Below are 25,199 nucleotides of genomic sequence, written 5' to 3' on the forward strand. Positions count from 1 at the left end.
GTGAATAAGGACAGTTTGTATAAAGTGATGCAAAGTGTCATGAATGGCGGACTCATCTTCAAAGTGCTGTCCCATTCCTTTCACAACAATTTGGAGCCCTTGCAGCCTCTCACCCTCAAGCAGTTTACAGCTGACGTCACTAAAGTCAATGAGGGCTCAGGGCTTGAGGGAGGCGATTGGGATTGGGCCTTAGAGTTCTGACAAATATAAAGGGGCCAGGCCGTGCAGGGATTTATAAGTTAATACAATGATCTTAAAATCTATCCTAAAAGTGACAGGGAGCCAGTGCAGTGCAGCTAAAACTGGGGTTATTTGCTCGCGTCTTTTGTGTGCCGGTGAGCCGCATTTTGCACCTGCAGCATTTTCCTGCATTCTTTCTGGAAATACTATAGTTTTCCTCAATATACGGTTCTTTTCACCGTCTAGCCTTCTTGCTAATTCTTCTCTTTTGTTACTGAAAACAAGTGTCAGTTGTCCACACAAAAAAAGAAAACGGCACGCACGCACGCACGCACGCACGCACGCACGCACGCACGCACGCAGAGAGGAGAGTCCAGTGACACATGGGACTCTCCAACACTTGCATAAACATACTTGAAGTTGAGAGAGTTAAGCCAGCCGACAGATGACGGCTCACGTGCGCCCAGGCCCTCAAAAGTGTGTGTGTGTGTGCATGTGTGTGTGTGTGTGTGTGTGTGTGTGTGGGGGGGGGGGGGGGGGGGGGGGTGCACTGTCCATGTGTCCACTTGTGGCCTGAGACAGCTGCTAATCACAAGTGTTTTTCACTAGGGAGAATAGCTGTGTGTGTGTGTGTGTGTGTGTGTGTGTGTGTGTGTGTGTGTGTGCACGTGCGTGCGTGTGTGTGCACGTGTGCGTGCGTGCGAAGGAGATAGAGTGATTGAGGTTGAAGAGGGAAAACAAATCAGATGATGAAGGGAGGGAAACAAAGCAGTGTTGATTTCGACAGCAAATTTAGATTTATAGTTTTAGTCATATTTTAGTATATATTTTATCTGAATCTTTTAGTTTAGCGTCTACAGTTGATTTTGTCGACTAAAATGTGTCACAATACGAGGCAGGAGGTTTTCGGACCCAAGTGCAGGACGGTCAGGACCAAAATCCAAGAACAGCAGGAACACGAGGCAAACATGAACTAGAAATAGCCTGGGAAGTGAGCGAACACAAGTGACATAAAACAATGATCTGACAAAGGAAATGAAAAACCAGGGGAGTATAAACATAGATATATATAAACTCTAGATGGCTCAAGGCGGAGTTTCTGACGTCGTTCACCCGGCAGCCATCTTACTTCGGGGCTACAGTACAGTATGTTCAATGGCAGCTCAAACAGAAACAGTCATAACTCGCTCAAATCTTGACGGATTTACAAACGGGTTGGTTTATTACAAACGTTGTCAACGTGGCTATGATTCAGGATGCTTAACTGCTTATTTTTTAATATGAACGTCGTATAAAAGCATATAAGTATGCAGACGTCTCTGACGTTTATAACAAACCAAACCGTTTGAAAATCGGTTGAAAATTGAGCAAGTTATGGTCATTTAAGAGTACATGCCCCATAGACACAATGTTATGTGGCCCGAGGTAAGATGGCCGCCACGTAACGACGTTGCTCTCCATTGGCCAACAGCGCGGGTGATCTATCTAGAGTTTATATATATCTATGAGTATAAATACACAAAGACACAGGTGAACAACAGATAATCAACACAATGATTGGCTAAAAGACAAGGTGGAAACACAGGAAACACAGGAAACACTAACAGACTGCAAAATAAGTGTAAAGTAAAACCAAAACCAAGAACAAGGAACACTAGAAAAACATAACACATGTCACAGACCGTGACAAAATTTATTTAGGCTGGCCTTGAAGACGTCATAATGGCTGGCATGCTGAAAATAGCATTTTTCAGCTAAAGCTATTTTCAGAAAATGACTTGTCTTTTAGTTCTACTGGATCTCTCCTCCACTAGTCTTAGTTCTCCTGGATCTCTCCTCCACTAGTCTTAGTTCTCCTGGATCTCTCCTCCACTAGTCTTAGTTCTCCTGGATCTCTCCTCCACTAGTTTTAGTTCTCCTGGATCTCTCCTCCACTAGTCTTAGTTCTCCTGGATCTCTCCTCCACTAGTCTTAGTTCTCCTGGATCTCTCCTCCACTAGTTTTAGTTCTCCTGGATCTCTCCTCCACTAGTCTTAGTTCTCCTGGATCTCTCCTCCACTAGTTTTAGTTCTCCTGGATCTCTCCTCCACTAGTTTTAGTTCTCCTGGATCTCTCCTCCACTAGTTTTAGTTCTACTGGATCTCTCCTCCACTAGTCTTAGTTCTCCTGGATCTCTCCTCCACTAGTCTTAGTTCTCCTGGATCTCTCCTCCACTAGTCTTAGTTCTCCTGGATCTCTCCTCCACTAGTTTTAGTTCTACTGGATCTCTCCTCCACTAGTCTTCGTTCTCCTGGATCTCTCCTCCACTAGTTTTAGTTCTACTGGATCTCTCCTCCACTAGTCTTAGTTCTACTGGATCTCTCCTCCACTAGTCTTAGTTCTCCTGGATCTCTCCTCCACTAGTCTTAGTTCTCCTGGATCTCTCCTCCACTAGTCTTAGTTCTCCTGGATCTCTCCTCCACTAGTCTTAGTTCTCCTGGATCTCTCCTCCACTAGTCTTAGTTCTCCTGGATCTCTCCTCCACTAGTCTTAGTTCTCCTGGATCTCTCCTCCACTAGTTTTAGTTCTACTGGATCTCTCCTCCACTAGTTTTAGTTCTACTGGATCTCTCCTCCACTAGTCTTAGTTCTCCTGGATCTCTCCTCCACTAGTCTTAGTTCTCCTGGATCTCTCCTCCACTAGTCTTAGTTCTCCTGGATCTCTCCTCCACTAGTTTTAGTTCTACTGGATCTCTCCTCCACTAGTTTTAGTTCTACTGGATCTCTCCTCCACTAGTTTTAGTTCTACTGGATCTCTCCTCCACTAGTTTTAGTTCTACTGGATCTCTCCTCCACTAGTCTTCGTTCTCCTGGATCTCTCCTCCACTAGTTTTAGTTCTACTGGATCTCTCCTCCACTAGTCTTAGTTCTACTGGATCTCTCCTCCACTAGTCTTCGTTCTCCTGGATCTCTCCTCCACTAGTCTTAGTTCTACTGGATCTCTCCTCCACTAGTCTTAGTTCTACTGGATCTCTCCTCCACTAGTCTTAGTTCTACTGGATCTCTCCTCCACTAGTCTTAGTTCTACTGGATCTCTCCTCCACTAGTCTTAGTTCTACTGGATCTCTCCTCCACTAGTCTTAGTTCTACTGGATCTCTCCTCCACTAGTCTTAGTTCTACTGGATCTCTCCTCCACTAGTCTTAGTTCTCCTGGATCTCTCCTCCACTAGTTTTAGTTCTACTGGATCTCTCCTCCACTAGTCTTAGGTTCTCCTGGATCTCTCCTCCACTAGTCTTAGTTCTCCTGGATCTCTCCTCCACTAGTTTTAGTTCTCCTGGATCTCTCCTCCACTAGTCTTAGTTCTCCTGGATCTCTCCTCCACTAGTCTTAGTTCTCCTGGATCTCTCCTCCACTAGTCTTAGTTCTCCTGGATCTCTCCTCCACTAGTCTTAGTTCTCCTGGATCTCTCCTCCACTAGTCTTAGTTCTCCTGGATCTCTCCTCCACTAGTCTTAGTTCTCCTGGATCTCTCCTCCACTAGTTTTAGTTCTCCTGGATCTCTCCTCCACTAGTTTTAGTTCTCCTGGATCTCTCCTCCACTAGTTTTAGTTCTCCTGGATCTCTCCTCCACTAGTCTTAGTTCTCCTGGATCTCTCCTCCACTAGTCTTAGTTCTCCTGGATCTCTCCTCCACTAGTCTTAGTTCTCCTGGATCTCTCCTCCACTAGTCTTAGTTCTCCTGGATCTCTCCTCCACTAGTTTTAGTTCTCCTGGATCTCTCCTCCACTAGTCTTAGTTCTCCTGGATCTCTCCTCCACTAGTCTTAGTTCTCCTGGATCTCTCCTCCACTAGTCTTAGTTCTCCTGGATCTCTCCTCCACTAGTCTTAGTTCTCCTGGATCTCTCCTCCATAGTCTTAGTTCTCCTGGATCTCTCCTCCACTAGTTTTAGTTCTACTGGATCTCTCCTCCACTAGTTTTAGTTCTACTGGATCTCTCCTCCACTAGTCTTAGTTCTCCTGGATCTCTCCTCCACTAGTTTTAGTTCTACTGGATCTCTCCTCCACTAGTTTTAGTTCTACTGGATCTCTTCTCCACTAGTCTTAGTTCTACTGGATCTCTCCTCCACTAGTCTTCGTTCTCCTGGATCTCTCCTCCACTAGTTTTAGTTCTACTGGATCTCTCCTCCACTAGTCTTAGTTCTCCTGGATCTCTCCTCCACTAGTTTTAGTTCTACTGGATCTCTCCTCCACTAGTCTTAGTTCTCCTGGATCTCTCCTCCACTAGTCTTAGTTCTCCTGGATCTCTCCTCCACTAGTTTTAGTTCTACTGGATCTCTTCTCCATTAGTCATTTATAACATTTTAGTCTAGATTGTATCTATTGACGGCGGTGGCGGTGGCTCGGGTAGAGTGACTGGATGGTAACAGCCAGGTTGCCAGTTCAAACCTGGGCTCCCCCAGAGTTAGTGTCGAAGTGTCCTTGAGCAAGACACTGAACCCCTAATTGCTCCTGATGTGCTGGTTGGTGCCTTGTATGGTTTCCGCCGCCATCAGTGTATGAATGTGTGTGTGAATGGGTGAATGTAATCTATTTAAAGCGCCTTGGATAAAGGCGCTATATAAATGCACCATTTACCATTTATTGAATATAGTTAGTTTTCCTCTTCATTTGTGATACTCGTATGACAGACACACTGTTTGACTGTATACAGTATAGACACATTTTTGTTTTTTATCCTCGTTTGCCATTGCTCTGTAGTATTAAATTATTATTAATGTTTTTGAGAGGTGCTAGCCCTGCGCAAAAAAGCATGGAATACGGATGTGTATATTACAGGAAACTCCCGTTAAACTTTCCAACAAACTATTACCGTATATTACTGTATATGCTGCTAAACTTGAGGTTTACGGGCAAATCTAGTGCCCATAATTGCCCGTTAACTCTTTTCACGCAGTGATATAGCCCCTCCTATATTCAGCTATAGTGTAGAGTTTTGTCCTAACACAAACATTAAATGCCATTGACAATGAATGGAGCATATAAGTCATATGGATTATCCAACGGGCCTGTTGGGCCCAGGCCCAGGGGCCCCTGAGCTAGGGGGGCCCCTGAGCTTGAGCGCCTGCGTGACCGCGAAGAGGCTCAAGCTCAGGGGCCCCCCAACAAGGGGGTAACAGTGAATAACAGTGACACACACGGTTCTTGTCACTGTTATTAACAATGGGCTTATTCATTTGTGTCAATAAAATAACCCCAAAAGTCCTAAACCATCATGATACGGTACATTACTGCAAGTGTTTAAACCCTCAGTTGGCATTTATTTGGCTTAGTTTTTGGCAGTTTATTATTTTTAAGCAATCCCTTGCTGTACATTCTGAATATATGTCTATATATATGTCATAATTGTTATGCGTACACGTGTACAGACAGTATGCCGAGAAGAAAAAGGCTCCGGGGGGTGGGGGGGCCTTTTGCATGATGGTGGCCCAGGGGCCCATAATTTCTAGATCCGCCTATGGTCATATGTAGACGAGCACATCGGCTGTTTTCGTACTACACAAAGATTAAATTCCCTTTGACAGTGAATGGAGAATTTATTTAATTTGTAAATACGTTTGAACTTCAAATCGTTGTTTTGTTTTTGGCCTTCCTATACCCTGGCATTTTGGCTTCATGTGACCTCAAAACAAAATGTACCAACACCAAATAAGCCATGGCCTTTCCCCTGAAATGAGGAAATCCTGAAGTGATGAGTTTAACAACACACAACACTGTGAGACGCGTGATTGAAGTGATGAGTTTAACAACGCGGAGCAAACGGTCGTTTGACGGAGGAGGAGAAGAAGAAATCTCACAGACTGCCACAGTTTCTGCCTCTTGGCCAGTTTCCACTTGCAAAAGAGACTCACTGTGTTTTTACTGGTTAAATAAAGGTTAAATAAAAAATAAAATAAAACTAAGTGAGACATTGAGACCTGAGTTGATTTCACAGAACCAAACGATGTTGGCATGAATAGAATCACAAGATGAAAGCACTAACACTACCTCTCTCTCTCTCTCTCTCTCTCTCTCTCTCTCTCTCTCTCTCTCTCTCTCTCTCTCTCTCTCTATCTCTCTCTCTCTCTCTCTCTCTCTCTCTCTCTCTCTCTCTCTCTCTCTCTCTCTCTCTCTCTCTCTCTCTCTCTCTCTCTCTCTCTGTCTCTCTCTCTCTCTCTCTCTCTCTCCATACGATAATAATAATGTACTTCCGTTCCATATCAGATTATAACGTTATATCTATTATTGTTCTGCATATGTCAACACCCTTATCTCATCCTCTCTGTGGGCACGCACGCACGCACGCACGCACACACGCACGCACGCACGCACGCACGCGCGCACGCACGCACGCTATGAATTAATATTCACAAGATAAACATGCATTAAAGGTCTTGTCGGAGGCAACAGAACTCCAGCTGTTAAAACAAATGGACTCTCTGTGTGTGTGTGTGTGTGTGTGTGTGTGTGTGTGTTGTGTGTGTGTGTGCGTGTGCGCGTGCGTGTGCGTGTGCGTGCGCGCACGTGAGTGTGTGTGTGGAACAAACTTGGAAGAAACGATGACCTTTTTTATTTCAAAGACCCACGTACCGGTTTAATATGAGTAGTCTATATATAGGGCTGTACCTTACACATTTTGGCCACTGGGGGCGCTAGTGAGTAATTTATGTTAATTTATGTTAATTTATTCATACATTCCATACATTCCATACATTCCATAACTCATAAACCCATAACTCATAAAATCATAAATATAATTAGCATAATAATAATTATAAAATTCCACGCATTCCCTAAATTCCATGCATACCTTAATGTTTATGTTGTGATGTATGCCATGCTTTTTGTTATTGCTTATTATAAATCGCTCTGGATTAAGAGCTTAAGTGTTTTATATCATTAAATGTTTAAGTCTGCCATATCTCTCCCTCCCTCTCTCTCTCTCTGTCCCCTGCCTGCGTGTTTTCAGGAAGGGGGGGGGGGGTTGTCCCTCAGACAGACAAACATGGCGTCTCCAGGTGTGAAATAGAACAATAGAATTTTTAGATGAACCACTGTGTGTGGGTGAGGGGTGGGGGATCCCTTATCTTTTAGAAGTGCCAGGTGGCAGTTGTAATCGGGGGTGGGGGCCATTCTCTTTGAAGGGCCAGCTGGCAGATTGGGGGGTCCCTTATCTTTTTGAAGTGCCAGCTGGCAGTTGTAAACCCCTCCCCCCTCCTCAAAACATCTGTTTGTTGTGTTAATGTGTTAATTAGATATAGTTAAAACCGGGGGGTGGGGGTCCCCTTCTCGTTGAAAGTGCCAGGTGACAGGTGACAGGTGCCAGGTGACAGGTGCCAGGTGACAGGTGACAGCTGACAGGAAAAACACACAGCTTGTGTGTTGGTTTAGCCCTAGCATTGCAATTTCCAGGCACATATATACGTTGGAGTAATGGGTGTACAGTAGGTGTACACTATTGAGTACAGGTAGGGAAAAATAAAAAGTATGAATAAATTATGCAAATTTAAAAAAGAAAATGAATTTAAGCAAAACTTATAATGAAAAAATAAAGAAATAGGAAAAGGTTTGTACAATGTTGGCTAGATATTAGGTGTATAGATTCTATTGAGTTGTGTAGGCTCTGAGCTAACCTGTGTATGTATACAGATCCTGTGACATTAGGGGACCAATATTTTCTGCTATTATTGTTACCCTCCAAACGTGTTGATGCTCTTAACATGTACCCTTGAAGTTGTGTATTTGTCCAAGATTTGCGGATTGTACATTTGTACAATATGGTTATGATCATTGGGACCAGTTCAAGTAGTGATTATTACTTTCATGCAGCATATGACCAAGTTGTATATAGTTATAGTTAGTACATGGATTCCAACCATGAGGCCCGAGTTCTACTCTTTGTGTGGGAAATATAAGTTTATGTTTTCAATTATAGTGAAAGTTAATGATACCCCATAGTGGCCAATATCTATAGAGATGATTACACTGTAATACCACTTATGACCTGATGTGATTTCAGCCCCCATAGTGCAGTGGTTTTCAAACAGTAGGCCGGGGGCCATCGGGGGGTCCTTGAGTGGGTGGGTGAGGTGATCCCCTGCAGCTAAATCATGGAGAGGTGGTAACCAAATGGACTTGAGAGTTGTAAAAGGAAAATCAAATGGTACCACAAAAGTTCAAATATTGCAAAGTTATTCTGTCATTTTTGTAGTTACGGCGTTTGTAGAAATGTTTGGAATAACGATCATGATATTTTTTAAATAAGCCCACCGTTATGATCCATGGCTATATCACTCCTCAAGCTTTACATCTAGACAGTTTTCTTCAATGGGTAATATTCATCACATGACATCAATGATTGTGTTATAGGCAGTGTTGGAACTAGCGCCCCAAGTACATTAAGCCTACATACTTTACATACCGAAACTACTTTTTTCTATAACTTGTAATGCGACTCTTATAGTTATCTCTCATAGCTACTGTGTTCTCAATGTGTGAGTAGTAGTTACCCATATTGCGTAATCTAATCCAAAGGAACCGTCTCCTTCTCCTGCCAGTGCGGAGTCTGTCATGCAAACTGCCATGGTGCGCTGAGTGCACCCCAGAGTGGAACACATTCCACGTGAGAAAGAAAAAGTGGCTTCCACAGGGCATAACGTCATATAATCAACAGAATAATAATTACTTACTTAGGCCTGTCTGTGCATGGGGGGGCAGGGTATCAGTATTATATCGATATCATTAGACTGGATATTGTCTGTGATTTTGGATACTGTACTATTGGCATAAGTGTTAAGAGTAGAGCTTAAAACACACCACAACTGGACAAGTGACATTAGGGAATATGTTTTCTTTGAACAACATTGGTTATAGGTGACTTGAATATTAACAGCTGTAAATACAGCTGACTGTATCGGTGAACAGGTCCAGACTTACAGTATAGCATGAAGATCAGTTATACAATGCAGCCTGACTATTTTCACCTAGCTATAACATTTTCCCTCCCCATACATGATAAAATCACCCGCGTGCAACTGTGCACATAGATAGATGGAATCCCTCTCTTTCATACTTAGCCCATAAACACTCCACTCCCCCTTAGCCCATAGCACTTGACGTAGCACATAACCGAGCCTCAATGATCTTACAGGCATATTCAAAAGGCATAACTTATGTAATTTAGATAGTATTATATGTAGTATACAAGATTACAAGATATTACACTATGTAGAAGGGAGTTCCACCCTTCCCTCTAGCCTATGGTCAGTCTGGTCAGTCTGGTGTATCTCAGAAGCAGGACCGGTTACATGCAGAACATTGTCACTTTTTACTTGCACCCTGTTATTAAACTAAGGGCTTAAATTGTCTGAGCTGCTCAGTGCCTTCTTTTTCATAGATATTACACGGTTAGACTGAGGTTATTGACTAGCGTATTATTCTTGGCAACCTTTTATGTATTTGATGTATTAAGTGATGTACGTGAAGTATTATGTGATGTTCTTGCTCGCTGTAAATTGCTCTGGATTCAGAACATCGGTTAAATAAATGCCTAAACTGTAAAATTGTAAACTACATAGCGATGCTATTACAGCAACACGAGAATTACACAAAATCAAAGGCTACACAAAAAACAAAACAAAACTTGACAAAACAAGCACAAACCATAAAAACACAAGATGTACATTAAACAAAACAAAAATTATGACAACATATACGTAACACAAACAACAAAAATAAGAAACAAAACACATTATGAAAAAAGAAAACATGGATACAAAAACAGAACACAAAACAAAACTTAACAAACAAATCACAAAAACACAAGACATACATTAAACAAACATTATGACAACATGAAGCACAGAATTCAAAACTCAACGCAACACAACAAAATAATCAAGACATACATTAAACAAAAAATTATGACAACATGAAGCATACAGAATTCAAAAACACAACACAAGCTTTTGCTCATTATCACAAAACAGTATAAATCAAAAGTAAGCACAAATATCAAAAGTGTTCAAATGTACATGTATGGAGGTTAGATTTGACGGAGGGGCACTATAGTGCAGCCTCCAACTTTTCAGCCTAGCCTAGAGGTGGAAAACTGTTTCATGTTTTATCAAAATATGCTAATGTTACACAGTAAATGTGTAAAACACATTTTATATTACTCCTCCAGATTCTGCCCCCAAAGAAAAATCCCACAATTTGTTACATAGTATCTCTATAGTCATGTGTTCAGGAAGGATCTATCCGATATTTCATATTCCATCCTAATTGTCTAACATTGGCTTTCAAAGTTTACAGTATTGACCCTGTTTTGAACAAAGAATCATCAAATCATAAACGCAGTGTGTAATTTATGTGAAATCATTGGGGTTCATCCATCTCTACATTTTTCTTAAGAAAACCGTGTAATGGGGCCCTAGTAAAACTCTGTACTTTTCTTGGAGTCCTTTCAATGCTTTTTAGCTCTTTCAAGGTTATTTATCTGTTGATCTGTATGATTGTTCGTACATTCCTACAGATACACTTAAAACTAGTATGAGTGTATGCTAATGTTGATTGACCGGAAAGTATGTACATGAACATATAGGTTACATCGATATGATATACATGCTTACTTTAAACATGTACTAGCTTGTATAATCTTGTAAACCCCAAAATATCGAAAATATATCGTTGGTGTAGAAATGAACATTCACCTCTGCTGGAGTAAACATGCTGATTCAACAGTGTGTCACCAGGTATAAAACTCGAAAGGACTAGCTTACATGTTAGACATCTGTGCTGGTCATCCACACCAATATGAATCATGTTAGCAGGGTCCCCTAGCCATGCAAATTTAGATTTAGATTTTAACCCATAATTAATGTTTGATTTGATTCTGGGGACATTGGTTGTTGGAGGTAGTCCACACAATACGGCATCATGGGCATACGTAGAATTGTCATCATGTGCAATATTACGGCATCCGTCAGTATAGTTCATCCAATTAATTCAGTCTGCCATAGATCCATCAAAATATGGATCTATACCAGTGGGTACATATTGTCTATGTTTATAAATTATTCTGTCAAAAATTGTGGGTCGTCCATTTTCGGGGTTTAAGTGGAATGGTGTTTCATCTTCATTAGAGGTGTAATACGGATCTGCATTAAAAGTAGAAAATGGGTTTCTTGTTGTTGTTTTGCCAGAATCCGGTTCTAGTAGACATGACCGTCTGTTATCCATACCCTAAGGTTAGGGTTATCCGTGGTTGCCAGGAACGTTTGTGATGGTTGTATGGGATGCAATGAGTTATTTTGTAGGATCTCTGTGAGTATCTGTGACGGATACACTTTGCTTACACTATAACACACTAATGTATGTGGATACTAGGTACCTCCTAGGTACTAGGTTCCGAGGGGTGGGTCATTCAATTTCAATTCAATTTCAATGGATCCACATGAACCAGTAATAGTGACAGTGGTTCAAAACAGTATTCTCCCATACCATTTTAATTTCTGTAAGACTGGTTATAAGTCATTTTAGAAAATGTCTGTAAACCCCCAACTACTGTATAGTGATGGATTGAATATTAATTTAATACATTCTGGTATTCTGAATTCTCCTAGAGTCTGATACACTACCAGCCACAACACAAACATTAAGGTATGAAATTATTATATATTTTACCATGTGAGAAACTAACTCTACATTTTAGTAGTTTAGTAGTTTAGTTCTAATAATATAGCATACCGTCTCTATAGCCTGATAGACTACCATATATTGCTATGTCTAAAGAAATCTGAGATGAAATAATATTTTGTCTATACTCTATGTATACTATATCTATTTACTAAAACGCCCCCATCAAATGGAGATTACCCCCTAACCATGTCGTGAGCGGACATACCGGTAGAAGCCATCATGGAGATAATGGATGCAAGACTAGTGCTAAGAAAAAACACTGGTATATTTTGTGAAATCATTATTTCACACACCGACTATGTATTAAATTTACTTTATGAGTCAATGCTAATCACATACAGCGAGCGTAGGACCCTAACGGGGTTGATACGTTCTGGAAGTTACGATTCAGTAACTCAACTTATGGATAACATTATGAGCAACGGCCAATCCATAGAGTTTCTCACGATGATGCAAGACGATCGGTTATTAGCCCGTTTCCCTACTCTGAAGACGCTGAGAGTGCAATACACTGAGTCTATCGGAGCTGTAACCCCGCGACCTCGTATGTGTGCGGAAAACATAATAGGACCACATGAAAACATAATGGACGATAAATGGCGCATTCTTGACATGAAAGTGGATTCATTTCTGATGGCGGGGTTATTCAAAGAGACATGTTATTGTTGGCATCTTGAATTGGGACGTTGTAAACATGTGTGATTTGAATAACATCGAGGTGGGGGGGCGTGGTGTTTGGAGTCAGGTCCCTATTTAAAAGGGTGGCCTGCTGATCTGTAGGCATGCTATGCTTGCGGAGAAAAGACAGCTAGGCTTATTCACGCCAGAAGGATAAGGTTAGGAGATAATTCCTCAAGAAACAACCTTTTTCAATTATTTCCTCTCAATATTAGTCATGGAGGCGATGGATAAACGACGGCCCCATAATGAATCAATGGAACACCAGCCGTTATCGTCAACCGAACCAATCGATGCAAATACATCTATCGTACCTATATTCGACTCATACGATCCTTTCAAAGTATGGGGGTATGTGAATCTGCAAGAGGACAGATTGGTCTATACACCGGATCTCAAATTATACGAAGAGAGAATGGAGGACGAGGTCATGACCGGTGAACTGTTAAGCATCCATATGCCGATAATTGATGAGGACGACCTGGTGGAGGATGATGAGGAGGACATAGTGGACTCTGATTTGGAGGGTCTAATATTCGATCCTGACAACAAGTATTTTGCGCCGATTGAACCGCTGGACTTGACTACAAGCAAGAAAACTCCGAAAATGGACAAATTGGACAACTACCCATCACAATCCCCTCACTCACCAGAACCGAACTATGAAACACAGAACTATTCAAAACCACTGCCATCCCCTGCAGACTCTGGTGATGAGGATGCAACATCCCCTCTAGCTGCACCCAAGGCCTGGATCGCGGAGTCTGCTTCACCTACAGTCAAAACTAACTGGGTGAAACCCAAAACTAGCTGGATGAAACCCAAAACTAACTGGATGAACCGAATGGATGACATTCTTCATGTCCCCACATATGGAATGGGTCGCAGGAATGTTAAAGATATAAAGATTGCATTACAATTATGGGATATCGAACACAAACAGAAAAACAGAGATTCACATGAAGGGGCCTGTTAGAGATACATTAGTACATTAATCTCTGATAGATATGATTATCCTTTTACCTAGACCTAGATAAAACCATCATTGATAACTCAACGATTGCAAACTAATAGTATTGAACTGTATCATTGACAACTCAACGATTGCACGCTAATAGTATTGAACTGTATAATCTAAGCAGTATGATTGCTTTACCCCTTTTGTACTATATGATTTAATTTGACATGTCTATTAAATGTGTTATGTAACATACCTATGTAAATATATGTTATGTTTCTCGCTAAATACAAATATCAAACATATTTTGATTGTTGTTTTTAGTTTTTATTCACTATTACCTGTGTTAGATTCTAGCTAGGTTCTTACGGGGGTAGTATACTAAGCTTTGTAACTATTGTAACTAATTAGGATTATGCCATGGTGAATGGTCCTTCCTTCTTTTGCTGTGGGTGTAGACCTATAAAACAGCGCTTAACCTCAAAGGTCAGCCATGAATAAAGGTGTTTTACATAACCAGAATTGGAAGGCTCCACCTCTCTGAGGGTGTTGTTAAATACCAAATACCATGGGGGTGTATAGCATAGGCTACTCCGTAATATACGATACATGTCAAAGCGTGAGACATTGAGACATTGAGACATTGGGACACTGAAAGAGCTCTGAAATGAAAGAACGAAAGAAAGAAAGAAGAATTTACTCTACCTGCTATCAAGACGATGATAGAAAGGTTTGGGATTTATCTGAGGGGAGGAAAATAAGAATGACATTCTCACCATTCATATACTACCCGTATATCGAACTATATACATTGGAAGCAGGGGTTAGTATGTTTGAAGACAGAGTGCCTTACATACGAGTTTATGAATCTGAATATGAGAAATTGGTACCAGCTATTCTAGAGTTCTGTAATTATTTGCAATTGGTATCAAAAATACATCTAGATTATATAGAACCATCTCAAATTGTACGCGTAGACGATACAATACCTATTCGTAATAAAGCAGAGGGGTTCATCGTGGATTGTTCTAGATCAAATTTATGGTTGTTATTGAGATACAAATCTCAAGGCGCTACTCCGCTTCAAATTCCTAAAAGTATTATGGAAAAAGAAAAAGACTTCCCTATTCAACTATCCGTTGACGTGAAAGATTTGGGGATTCTAAGGCATGTATTGAGAGTAGGTTTTGATTTTTTCAAAGCAACTAGAGAGAGGCGAAAGATAACTTTGCTTGAAGACCGTATTAGGGGGTTTAGTCATGTCAGTCATGCAGTCACTGAAAATAACCCTAGGCGTGTGGATTACCAGGCATGCCCTACCGGCCGTACAGGGTTTTCGTTCGGTGATTATATACCTAATAGGCCTACTGGTATCGATCTCGCAAAACCGGCTGGCGCTACATTATTCTCAATGCCTGATGACAGCCTGGAAAATGACGCACCAACAATTGCAGATACTACGCCCACCCCTCCTACACTATAGGTAAAAGGCGAACTCCGCAATCTCTACCTTATACTCCATGCATGCAATTGCGATATGATCATTGATCATTCACCATGGAGGACTCTACTTTTTCACTGGGAGAATCCAGCTCAAGTGGAGGAGACAAAGCTTGGTGGATGGACCCTCGGCGGGCTGTGTATGAGACACCATCATGGTGGACTCCCACCAGTACTGGGGATACGGACGAAGACGATGAATATGATGATACGGACAAAGACACTGAATATGATGAGAGGGCATTTTGGGGCTATGATAAGGGGGACGCTGAATATTTTGAGAGGGTAGACCTATTATCCACAAATTCACCCGTCCCCCTTATCATAGCCCCAAAATGCCCTCTCATCATATTCAGTGTCTTTGTCCGTATCATCATATTCATCGTCTTCGTCCGTATCCCCAGTACTGGTGGGAGTCCACCATGATGGTGTCTCATACACAGCCCGCCGAGGGTCCATCCACCAAGCTTTGTCTCCTCCACTTGAGCTGGATTCTCCCAGTGAAAAAGTAGAGTCCTCCATGGTGAATGATCAATGATCATATCGCAATTGCATGCATGGAGTATAAGGTAGAGATTGCGGAGTTCGCCTTTTACCTATAGTGTAGGAGGGGTGGGCGTAGTATCTGCAATTGTTGGTGCGTCATTTTCCAGGCTGTCATCAGGCATTGAGAATAATGTAGCGCCAGCCGGTTTTGCGAGATCGATACCAGTAGGCCTATTAGGTATATAATCACCGAACGAAAACCCTGTACGGCCGGTAGGGCATGCCTGGTAATCCACACGCCTAGGGTTATTTTCAGTGACTGCATGACTGACATGACTAAACCCCCTAATACGGTCTTCAAGCAAAGTTATCTTTCGCCTCTCTCTAGTTGCTTTGAAAAAATCAAAACCTACTCTCAATACATGCCTTAGAATCCCCAAATCTTTCACGTCAACGGATAGTTGAATAGGGAAGTCTTTTTCTTTTTCCATAATACTTTTAGGAATTTGAAGCGGAGTAGCGCCTTGAGATTTGTATCTCAATAACAACCATAAATTTGATCTAGAACAATCCACGATGAACCCCTCTGCTTTATTACGAATAGGTATTGTATCGTCTACGCGTACAATTTGAGATGGTTCTATATAATCTAGATGTATTTTTGATACCAATTGCAAATAATTACAGAACTCTAGAATAGCTGGTACCAATTTCTCATATTCAGATTCATAAACTCGTATGTAAGGCACTCTGTCTTCAAACATACTAACCCCTGCTTCCAATGTATATAGTTCGATATACGGGTAGTATATGAATGGTGAGAATGTCATTCTTATTTTCCTCCCCTCAGATAAATCCCAAACCTTTCTATCATCGTCTTGATAGCAGGTAGAGTAAATTCTTCTTTCTTTCTTTCGTTCTTTCATTTCAGAGCTCTTTCAGTGTCCCAATGTCTCAATGTCTCAATGTCTCACGCTTTGACATGTATCGTATATTACGGAGTAGCCTATGCTATACACCCCCATGGTATTTGGTATTTAACAACACCCTCAGAGAGGTGGAGCCTTCCAATTCTGGTTATGTAAAACACCTTTATTCATGGCTGACCTTTGAGGTTAAGCGCTGTTTTATAGGTCTACACCCACAGCAAAAGAAGGAAGGACCATTCACCATGGCATAATCCTAATTAGTTACAATAGTTACAAAGCTTAGTATACTACCCCCGTAAGAACCTAGCTAGAATCTAACACAGGTAATAGTGAATAAAAACTAAAAACAACAATCAAAATATGTTTGATATTTGTATTTAGCGAGAAACATAACATATATTTACATAGGTATGTTACATAACACATTTAATAGACATGTCAAATTAAATCATATAGTACAAAAGGGGTAAAGCAATCATACTGCTTAGATTATACAGTTCAATACTATTAGCGTGCAATCGTTGAGTTGTCAATGATACAGTTCAATACTATTAGTTTGCAATCGTTGAGTTATCAATGATGGTTTTATCTAGGTCTAGGTAAAAGGATAATCATATCTATCAGAGATTAATGTACTAATGTATCTCTAACAGGCCCCTTCATGTGAATCTCTGTTTTTCTGTTTGTGTTCGATATCCCATAATTGTAATGCAATCTTTATATCTTTAACATTCCTGCGACCCATTCCATATGTGGGGACATGAAGAATGTCATCCATTCGGTTCATCCAGTTAGTTTTGGGTTTCATCCAGCTAGTTTTGGGTTTCACCCAGTTAGTTTTGACTGTAGGTGAAGCAGACTCCGCGATCCAGGCCTTGGGTGCAGCTAGAGGGGATGTTGCATCCTCATCACCAGAGTCTGCAGGGGATGGCAGTGGTTTTGAATAGTTCTGTGTTTCATAGTTCGGTTCTGGTGAGTGAGGGGATTGTGATGGGTAGTTGTCCAATTTGTCCATTTTCGGAGTTTTCTTGCTTGTAGTCAAGTCCAGCGGTTCAATCGGCGCAAAATACTTGTTGTCAGGATCGAATATTAGACCCTCCAAATCAGAGTCCACTATGTCCTCCTCATCATCCTCCACCAGGTCGTCCTCATCAATTATCGGCATATGGATGCTTAACAGTTCACCGGTCATGACCTCGTCCTCCATTCTCTCTTCGTATAATTTGAGATCCGGTGTATAGACCAATCTGTCCTCTTGCAGATTCACATACCCCCATACTTTGAAAGGATCGTATGAGTCGAATATAGGTACGATAGATGTATTTGCATCGATTGGTTCGGTTGACGATAACGGCTGGTGTTCCATTGATTCATTATGGGACCGTCGTTTATCCATCGCCTCCATGACTAATATTGAGAGGAAATAATTGATGAAAAAGGTTGTTTCTTGAGGAATTATCTCCTAACCTTATCCTTCTGGCGTGAATAAGCCTAGCTGTCTTTTCTCCGCAAGCATAGCATGCCTACAGATCAGCAGGCCACCCTTTTAAATAGGGACATGACTCCAAACACCACGCCCCCCCACCTCGATGTTATTCAAATCACACATGTTTACAACGTCCCAATTCAAGATGCCAACAATAACATGTCTCTTTGAATAACCCCTCCATCAGAAATGAATCCACTTTCATGTCAAGAATGCGCCATTTATCGTCCATTATGTTTTCATGTGGTCCTATTATGTTTTCCGCACACATACGAGGTCGCGGGGTTACAGCTCCGATAGACTCAGTGTATTGCACTCTCAGCGTCTTCAGAGTAGGGAAACGGGCTAATAACCGATCGTCTTGCATCATCGTGAGAAACTCTATGGATTGGCCGTTGCTCATAATGTTATCCATAAGTTGAGTTACTGAATCGTAACTTCCAGAACGTATCAACCCCGTTAGGGTCCTACGCTCGCTGTATGTGATTAGCATTGACTCATAAAGTAAATTTAATACATAGTCGGTGTGTGAAATAATAATTTCACAAAATATACCAGTGTTTTTTCTTAGCACTAGTCTTGCATCCATTATCTCCATGATGGCTTCTACCGGTATGTCCGCTCACGACATGGTTAGGGGGTAATCTCCATTTGATGGGGGCGTTTTAGTAAATAGATATAGTATACATAGAGTATAGACAAAATATTATTTCATCTCAGATTTCTTTAGACATAGCAATATATGGTAGTCTATCAGGCTATAGAGACGGTATGCTATATTATTAGAACTAAACTACTAAACTACTAAAATGTAGAGTTAGTTTCTCACATGGTAAAATATATAATAATTTCATACCTTAATGTTTGTGTTGTGGCTGGTAGTGTATCAGACTCTAGGAGAATTCAGAATACCAGAATGTATTAAATTAATATTCAATCCATCACTATACAGTAGTTGGGGGTTTACAGACATTTTCTAAAATGACTTATAACCAGTCTTACAGAAATTAAAATGGTATGGGAGAATACTGTTTTGAACCACTGTCACTATTACTGGTTCATGTGGATCCATTGAAATTGAATTGAAATTGAATGACCCACCCCTCGGAACCTAGTACCTAGGAGGTACCTAGTATCCACATACATTAGTGTGTTATAGTGTAAGCAAAGTGTATCCGTCACAGATACTCACAGAGATCCTACAAAATAACTCATTGCATCCCATACAACCATCACAAACGTTCCTGGCAACCACGGATAACCCTAACCTTAGGGTATGGATAACAGACGGTCATGTCTACTAGAACCGGATTCTGGCAAAACAACAACAAGAAACCCATTTTCTACTTTTAATGCAGATCCGTATTACACCTCTAATGAAGATGAAACACCATTCCACTTAAACCCCGAAAATGGACGACCCACAATTTTTGACAGAATAATTTATAAACATAGACAATATGTACCCACTGGTATAGATCCATATTTTGATGGATCTATGGCAGACTGAATTAATTGGATGAACTATACTGACGGATGCCGTAATATTGCACATGATGACAATTCTACGTATGCCCATGATGCCGTATTGTGTGGACTACCTCCAACAACCAATGTCCCCAGAATCAAATCAAACATTAATTATGGGTTAAAATCTAAATCTAAATTTGCATGGCTAGGGGACCCTGCTAACATGATTCATATTGGTGTGGATGACCAGCACAGATGTCTAACATGTAAGCTAGTCCTTTCGAGTTTTATACCTGGTGACACACTGTTGAATCAGCATGTTTACTCCAGCAGAGGTGAATGTTCATTTCTACACCAACGATATATTTTCGATATTTTGGGGTTTACAAGATTATACAAGCTAGTACATGTTTAAAGTAAGCATGTATATCATATCGATGTAACCTATATGTTCATGTACATACTTTCCGGTCAATCAACATTAGCATACACTCATACTAGTTTTAAGTGTATCTGTAGGAATGTACGAACAATCATACAGATCAACAGATAAATAACCTTGAAAGAGCTAAAAAGCATTGAAAGGACTCCAAGAAAAGTACAGAGTTTTACTAGGGCCCCATTACACGGTTTTCTTAAGAAAAATGTAGAGATGGATGAACCCCAATGATTTCACATAAATTACACACTGCGTTTATGATTTGATGATTCTTTGTTCAAAACAGGGTCAATACTGTAAACTTTGAAAGCCAATGTTAGACAATTAGGATGGAATATGAAATATCGGATAGATCCTTCCTGAACACATGACTATAGAGATACTATGTAACAAATTGTGGGATTTTTCTTTGGGGGCAGAATCTGGAGGAGTAATATAAAATGTGTTTTACACATTTACTGTGTAACATTAGCATATTTTGATAAAACATGAAACAGTTTTCCACCTCTAGGCTAGGCTGAAAAGTTGGAGGCTGCACTATAGTGCCCCTCCGTCAAATCTAACCTCCATACATGTACATTTGAACACTTTTGATATTTGTGCTTACTTTTGATTTATACTGTTTTGTGATAATGAGCAAAAGCTTGTGTTGTGTTTTTGAATTCTGTATGCTTCATGTTGTCATAATTTTTTGTTTAATGTATGTCTTGATTATTTTGTTGTGTTGCGTTGAGTTTTGAATTCTGTGCTTCATGTTGTCATAATGTTTGTTTAATGTATGTCTTGTGTTTTTGTGATTTGTTTGTTAAGTTTTGTTTTGTGTTCTGTTTTTGTATCCATGTTTTCTTTTTTCATAATGTGTTTTGTTTCTTATTTTTGTTGTTTGTGTTACGTATATGTTGTCATAATTTTTGTTTTGTTTAATGTACATCTTGTGTTTTTATGGTTTGTGCTTGTTTTGTCAAGTTTTGTTTTGTTTTTTGTGTAGCCTTTGATTTTGTGTAATTCTCGTGTTGCTGTAATAGCATCGCTATGTAGTTTACAATTTTACAGTTTAGGCATTTATTTAACCGATGTTCTGAATCCAGAGCAATTTACAGCGAGCAAGAACATCACATAATACTTCACGTACATCACTTAATACATCAAATACATAAAAGGTTGCCAAGAATAATACGCTAGTCAATAACCTCAGTCTAACCGTGTAATATCTATGAAAAAGAAGGCACTGAGCAGCTCAGACAATTTAAGCCCTTAGTTTAATAACAGGGTGCAAGTAAAAAGTGACAATGTTCTGCATGTAACCGGTCCTGCTTCTGAGATACACCAGACTGACCAGACTGACCATAGGCTAGAGGGAAGGGTGGAACTCCCTTCTACATAGTGTAATATCTTGTAATCTTGTATACTACATATAATACTATCTAAATTACATAAGTTATGCCTTTTGAATATGCCTGTAAGATCATTGAGGCTCGGTTATGTGCTACGTCAAGTGCTATGGGCTAAGGGGGAGTGGAGTGTTTATGGGCTAAGTATGAAAGAGAGGGATTCCATCTATCTATGTGCACAGTTGCACGCGGGTGATTTTATCATGTATGGGGAGGGAAAATGTTATAGCTAGGTGAAAATAGTCAGGCTGCATTGTATAACTGATCTTCATGCTATACTGTAAGTCTGGACCTGTTCACCGATACAGTCAGCTGTATTTACAGCTGTTAATATTCAAGTCACCTATAACCAATGTTGTTCAAAGAAAACATATTCCCTAATGTCACTTGTCCAGTTGTGGTGTGTTTTAAGCTCTACTCTTAACACTTATGCCAATAGTACAGTATCCAAAATCACAGACAATATCCAGTCTAATGATATCGATATAATACTGATACCCTGCCCCCCCATGCACAGACAGGCCTAAGTAAGTAATTATTATTCTGTTGATTATATGACGTTATGCCCTGTGGAAGCCACTTTTTCTTTCTCACGTGGAATGTGTTCCACTCTGGGGTGCACTCAGCGCACCATGGCAGTTTGCATGACAGACTCCGCACTGGCAGGAGAAGGAGACGGTTCCTTTGGATTAGATTACGCAATATGGGTAACTACTACTCACACATTGAGAACACAGTAGCTATGAGAGATAACTATAAGAGTCGCATTACAAGTTATAGAAAAAAGTAGTTTCGGTATGTAAAGTATGTAGGCTTAATGTACTTGGGGCGCTAGTTCCAACACTGCCTATAACACAATCATTGATGTCATGTGATGAATATTACCCATTGAAGAAAACTGTCTAGATGTAAAGCTTGAGGAGTGATATAGCCATGGATCATAACGGTGGGCTTATTTAAAAAATATCATGATCGTTATTCCAAACATTTCTACAAACGCCGTAACTACAAAAATGACAGAATAACTTTGCAATATTTGAACTTTTGTGGTACCATTTGATTTTCCTTTTACAACTCTCAAGTCCATTTGGTTACCACCTCTCCATGATTTAGCTGCAGGGGATCACCTCACCCACCCACTCAAGGACCCCCCGATGGCCCCCGGCCTACTGTTTGAAAACCACTGCACTATGGGGGCTGAAATCACATCAGGTCATAAGTGGTATTACAGTGTAATCATCTCTATAGATATTGGCCACTATGGGGTATCATTAACTTTCACTATAATTGAAAACATAAACTTATATTTCCCACACAAAGAGTAGAACTCGGGCCTCATGGTTGGAATCCATGTACTAACTATAACTATATACAACTTGGTCATATGCTGCATGAAAGTAATAATCACTACTTGAACTGGTCCCAATGATCATAACCATATTGTACAAATGTACAATCCGCAAATCTTGGACAAATACACAACTTCAAGGGTACATGTTAAGAGCATCAACACGTTTGGAGGGTAACAATAATAGCAGAAAATATTGGTCCCCTAATGTCACAGGATCTGTATACATACACAGGTTAGCTCAGAGCCTACACAACTCAATAGAATCTATACACCTAATATCTAGCCAACATTGTACAAACCTTTTCCTATTTCTTTATTTTTTCATTATAAGTTTTGCTTAAATTCATTTTCTTTTTTAAATTTGCATAATTTATTCATACTTTTTATTTTTCCCTACCTGTACTCAATAGTGTACACCTACTGTACACCCATTACTCCAACGTATATATGTGCCTGGAAATTGCAATGCTAGGGCTAAACCAACACACAAGCTGTGTGTTTTTCCTGTCAGCTGTCACCTGTCACCTGGCACCTGTCACCTGGCACCTGTCACCTGTCACCTGGCACTTTCAACGAGAAGGGGACCCCCACCCCCCGGTTTTAACTATATCTAATTAACACATTAACACAACAAACAGATGTTTTGAGGAGGGGGGAGGGGTTTACAACTGCCAGCTGGCACTTCAAAAAGATAAGGGACCCCCCAATCTGCCAGCTGGCCCTTCAAAGAGAATGGCCCCCACCCCCGATTACAACTGCCACCTGGCACTTCTAAAAGATAAGGGATCCCCCACCCCTCACCCACACACAGTGGTTCATCTAAAAATTCTATTGTTCTATTTCACACCTGGAGACGCCATGTTTGTCTGTCTGAGGGACAACCCCCCCCCCCCTTCCTGAAAACACGCAGGCAGGGGACAGAGAGAGAGAGAGGGAGGGAGAGATATGGCAGACTTAAACATTTAATGATATAAAACACTTAAGCTCTTAATCCAGAGCGATTTATAATAAGCAATAACAAAAAGCATGGCATACATCACAACATAAACATTAAGGTATGCATGGAATTTAGGGAATGCGTGGAATTTTATAATTATTATTATGCTAATTATATTTATGATTTTATGAGTTATGGGTTTATGAGTTATGGAATGTATGGAATGTATGGAATGTATGAATAAATTAACATAAATTAACATAAATTACTCACTAGCGCCCCCAGTGGCCAAAATGTGTAAGGTACAGCCCTATATATAGACTACTAATATGCATTAGACCACCATTAGGCCACCGTTTGATGGGCAGAACACAGCCATGAAAAAGGAACAAACACTGTCTTCAAATGCAGTGACCAACTTTTAATAGGGAAACAGCCAGAAACAGCCATCAAATACAAAGGTTTGGTCAAACCAATGTTTGGTTCTCGTTTAGGAGACCGAACAGTCGGACAGCGTCCGAGTTAAGCCCGGGAGAGTGAGACAGGCCCGGGACAGTGAGACAGGCCCTGGACAGTGAGACAGGCCCGGGACAGTGAGACAGGCCCGGGACAGTGAGACAGGCCCTGGACAGTGAAACAGGCCCGGGACAGTGAGACAGGCCCTGGGACAGTGAGACAGGCCCTGGACAGTGAGACAGGCCCGGGACAGTGAGACAGGCCCGGGACAGTGAGACAGGCCCAGGACAGTGAGACAGCCCTGGGACAGTGAGACAGGCCCAGGACAGTGAGACAGGCCCGGGACAGTGAGACAGGCCCAGGACAGTGAGACAGCCCTGGACAGTGAGACAGGCCCAGGACAGTGAGACAGGCCCTGGACAGTGAGACAGGCCCGGGACAGTGAGACAGGCCCGGGACAGTGAGACAGGCCCGGGTCAGTGAGACAGGCCCTGGACAGTGAGACAGCCCAGGGACAGTGAGACAGGCCCAGGACAGTGAGACAGCCCTGGGACAGTGAGACAGGCCCGGGACAGTGAGACAGGCCCGGGACAGTGAGACAGGCCCAGGACAGTGAGACAGACAGGCAGGCAGGCAGACAGACAGACAGACAGACATTGTTATAAATAAACCAACTCTAAGGAAACAGTAATGAACTGTTTCCTGTGTCCAACAGGAAACAGTAATGATCTGCTTCCTGTGTCCAACAGGAAACAGTAATGATCTGCTTCCTATGTCCAACAGGAAACAGGAACTGCTGACCATCTCCAACATCCCTCTGGGAGAATGTCCTCCGTCTCCACCGCGCACAGCCCCTCCCAGCATGAAGGTAGGACATGCGTGTGTGTGTGTGTGTGTGTGTGTGTGTGTGTGTGTGTGTGTGTGTGTGTGTGTGTGTGTGTGTGTGTGTGTGTGTGTGTGTGTGTGTGTGTGTGTGTGTGTGTGCGCGCGCACGCGCGTGTGTGTGTGCGTGTGCGTGTGCGTGTGTGTGTGCGTGTGTGTGTGCGTGCGTGTGCGTGTGTACAATCTGTGATCCACGTAACTCGAGAACCGTTCGCCCCACCGGCTTCAAATTTGACACACACGTTCCACACCCCCCAACAGGGAGTGCAGTGCCCGGTGTCCAGTCGGTCAGATAACCGGTTGTCCAGAACCGCCACAAAAGGCTCTGGCCAGGCTCTGCCA

The 25,199-nt window shown here is 41.4% G+C and overlaps 1 protein-coding gene and 1 long non-coding RNA gene across 4 annotated transcripts in view; one reads left to right on the forward strand and one right to left on the reverse strand.

Annotated features, from left to right (window-relative positions):
• The window catches only part of LOC306932850, a 520,149-nt gene that overhangs the window by 123,461 nt on the left and 371,489 nt on the right, over positions 1-25,199 (reverse strand). The gene's annotated exons all lie outside the window — the stretch shown is intronic.
• rap1gap2a (RAP1 GTPase activating protein 2a) overlaps positions 1-25,199 on the forward strand; it is a 186,425-nt gene that overhangs the window by 86,427 nt on the left and 74,799 nt on the right. For all 3 annotated transcript variants that reach the window (XM_079514779.1, XM_079514780.1, XM_079514778.1), the window contains one exon: positions 24,759-24,843. In XM_079514779.1, coding sequence (XP_079370905.1) covers positions 24,759-24,843 — 85 coding nt within the window. The remainder of the gene's footprint in view (positions 1-24,758; positions 24,844-25,199) is intronic.

The sequence above is a fragment of the Electrona antarctica genome (assembly GCF_951216825.1).
Source record: "Electrona antarctica genome assembly, chromosome: 11".
Taxonomy (NCBI): Eukaryota; Metazoa; Chordata; class Actinopteri; order Myctophiformes; family Myctophidae; genus Electrona; species Electrona antarctica.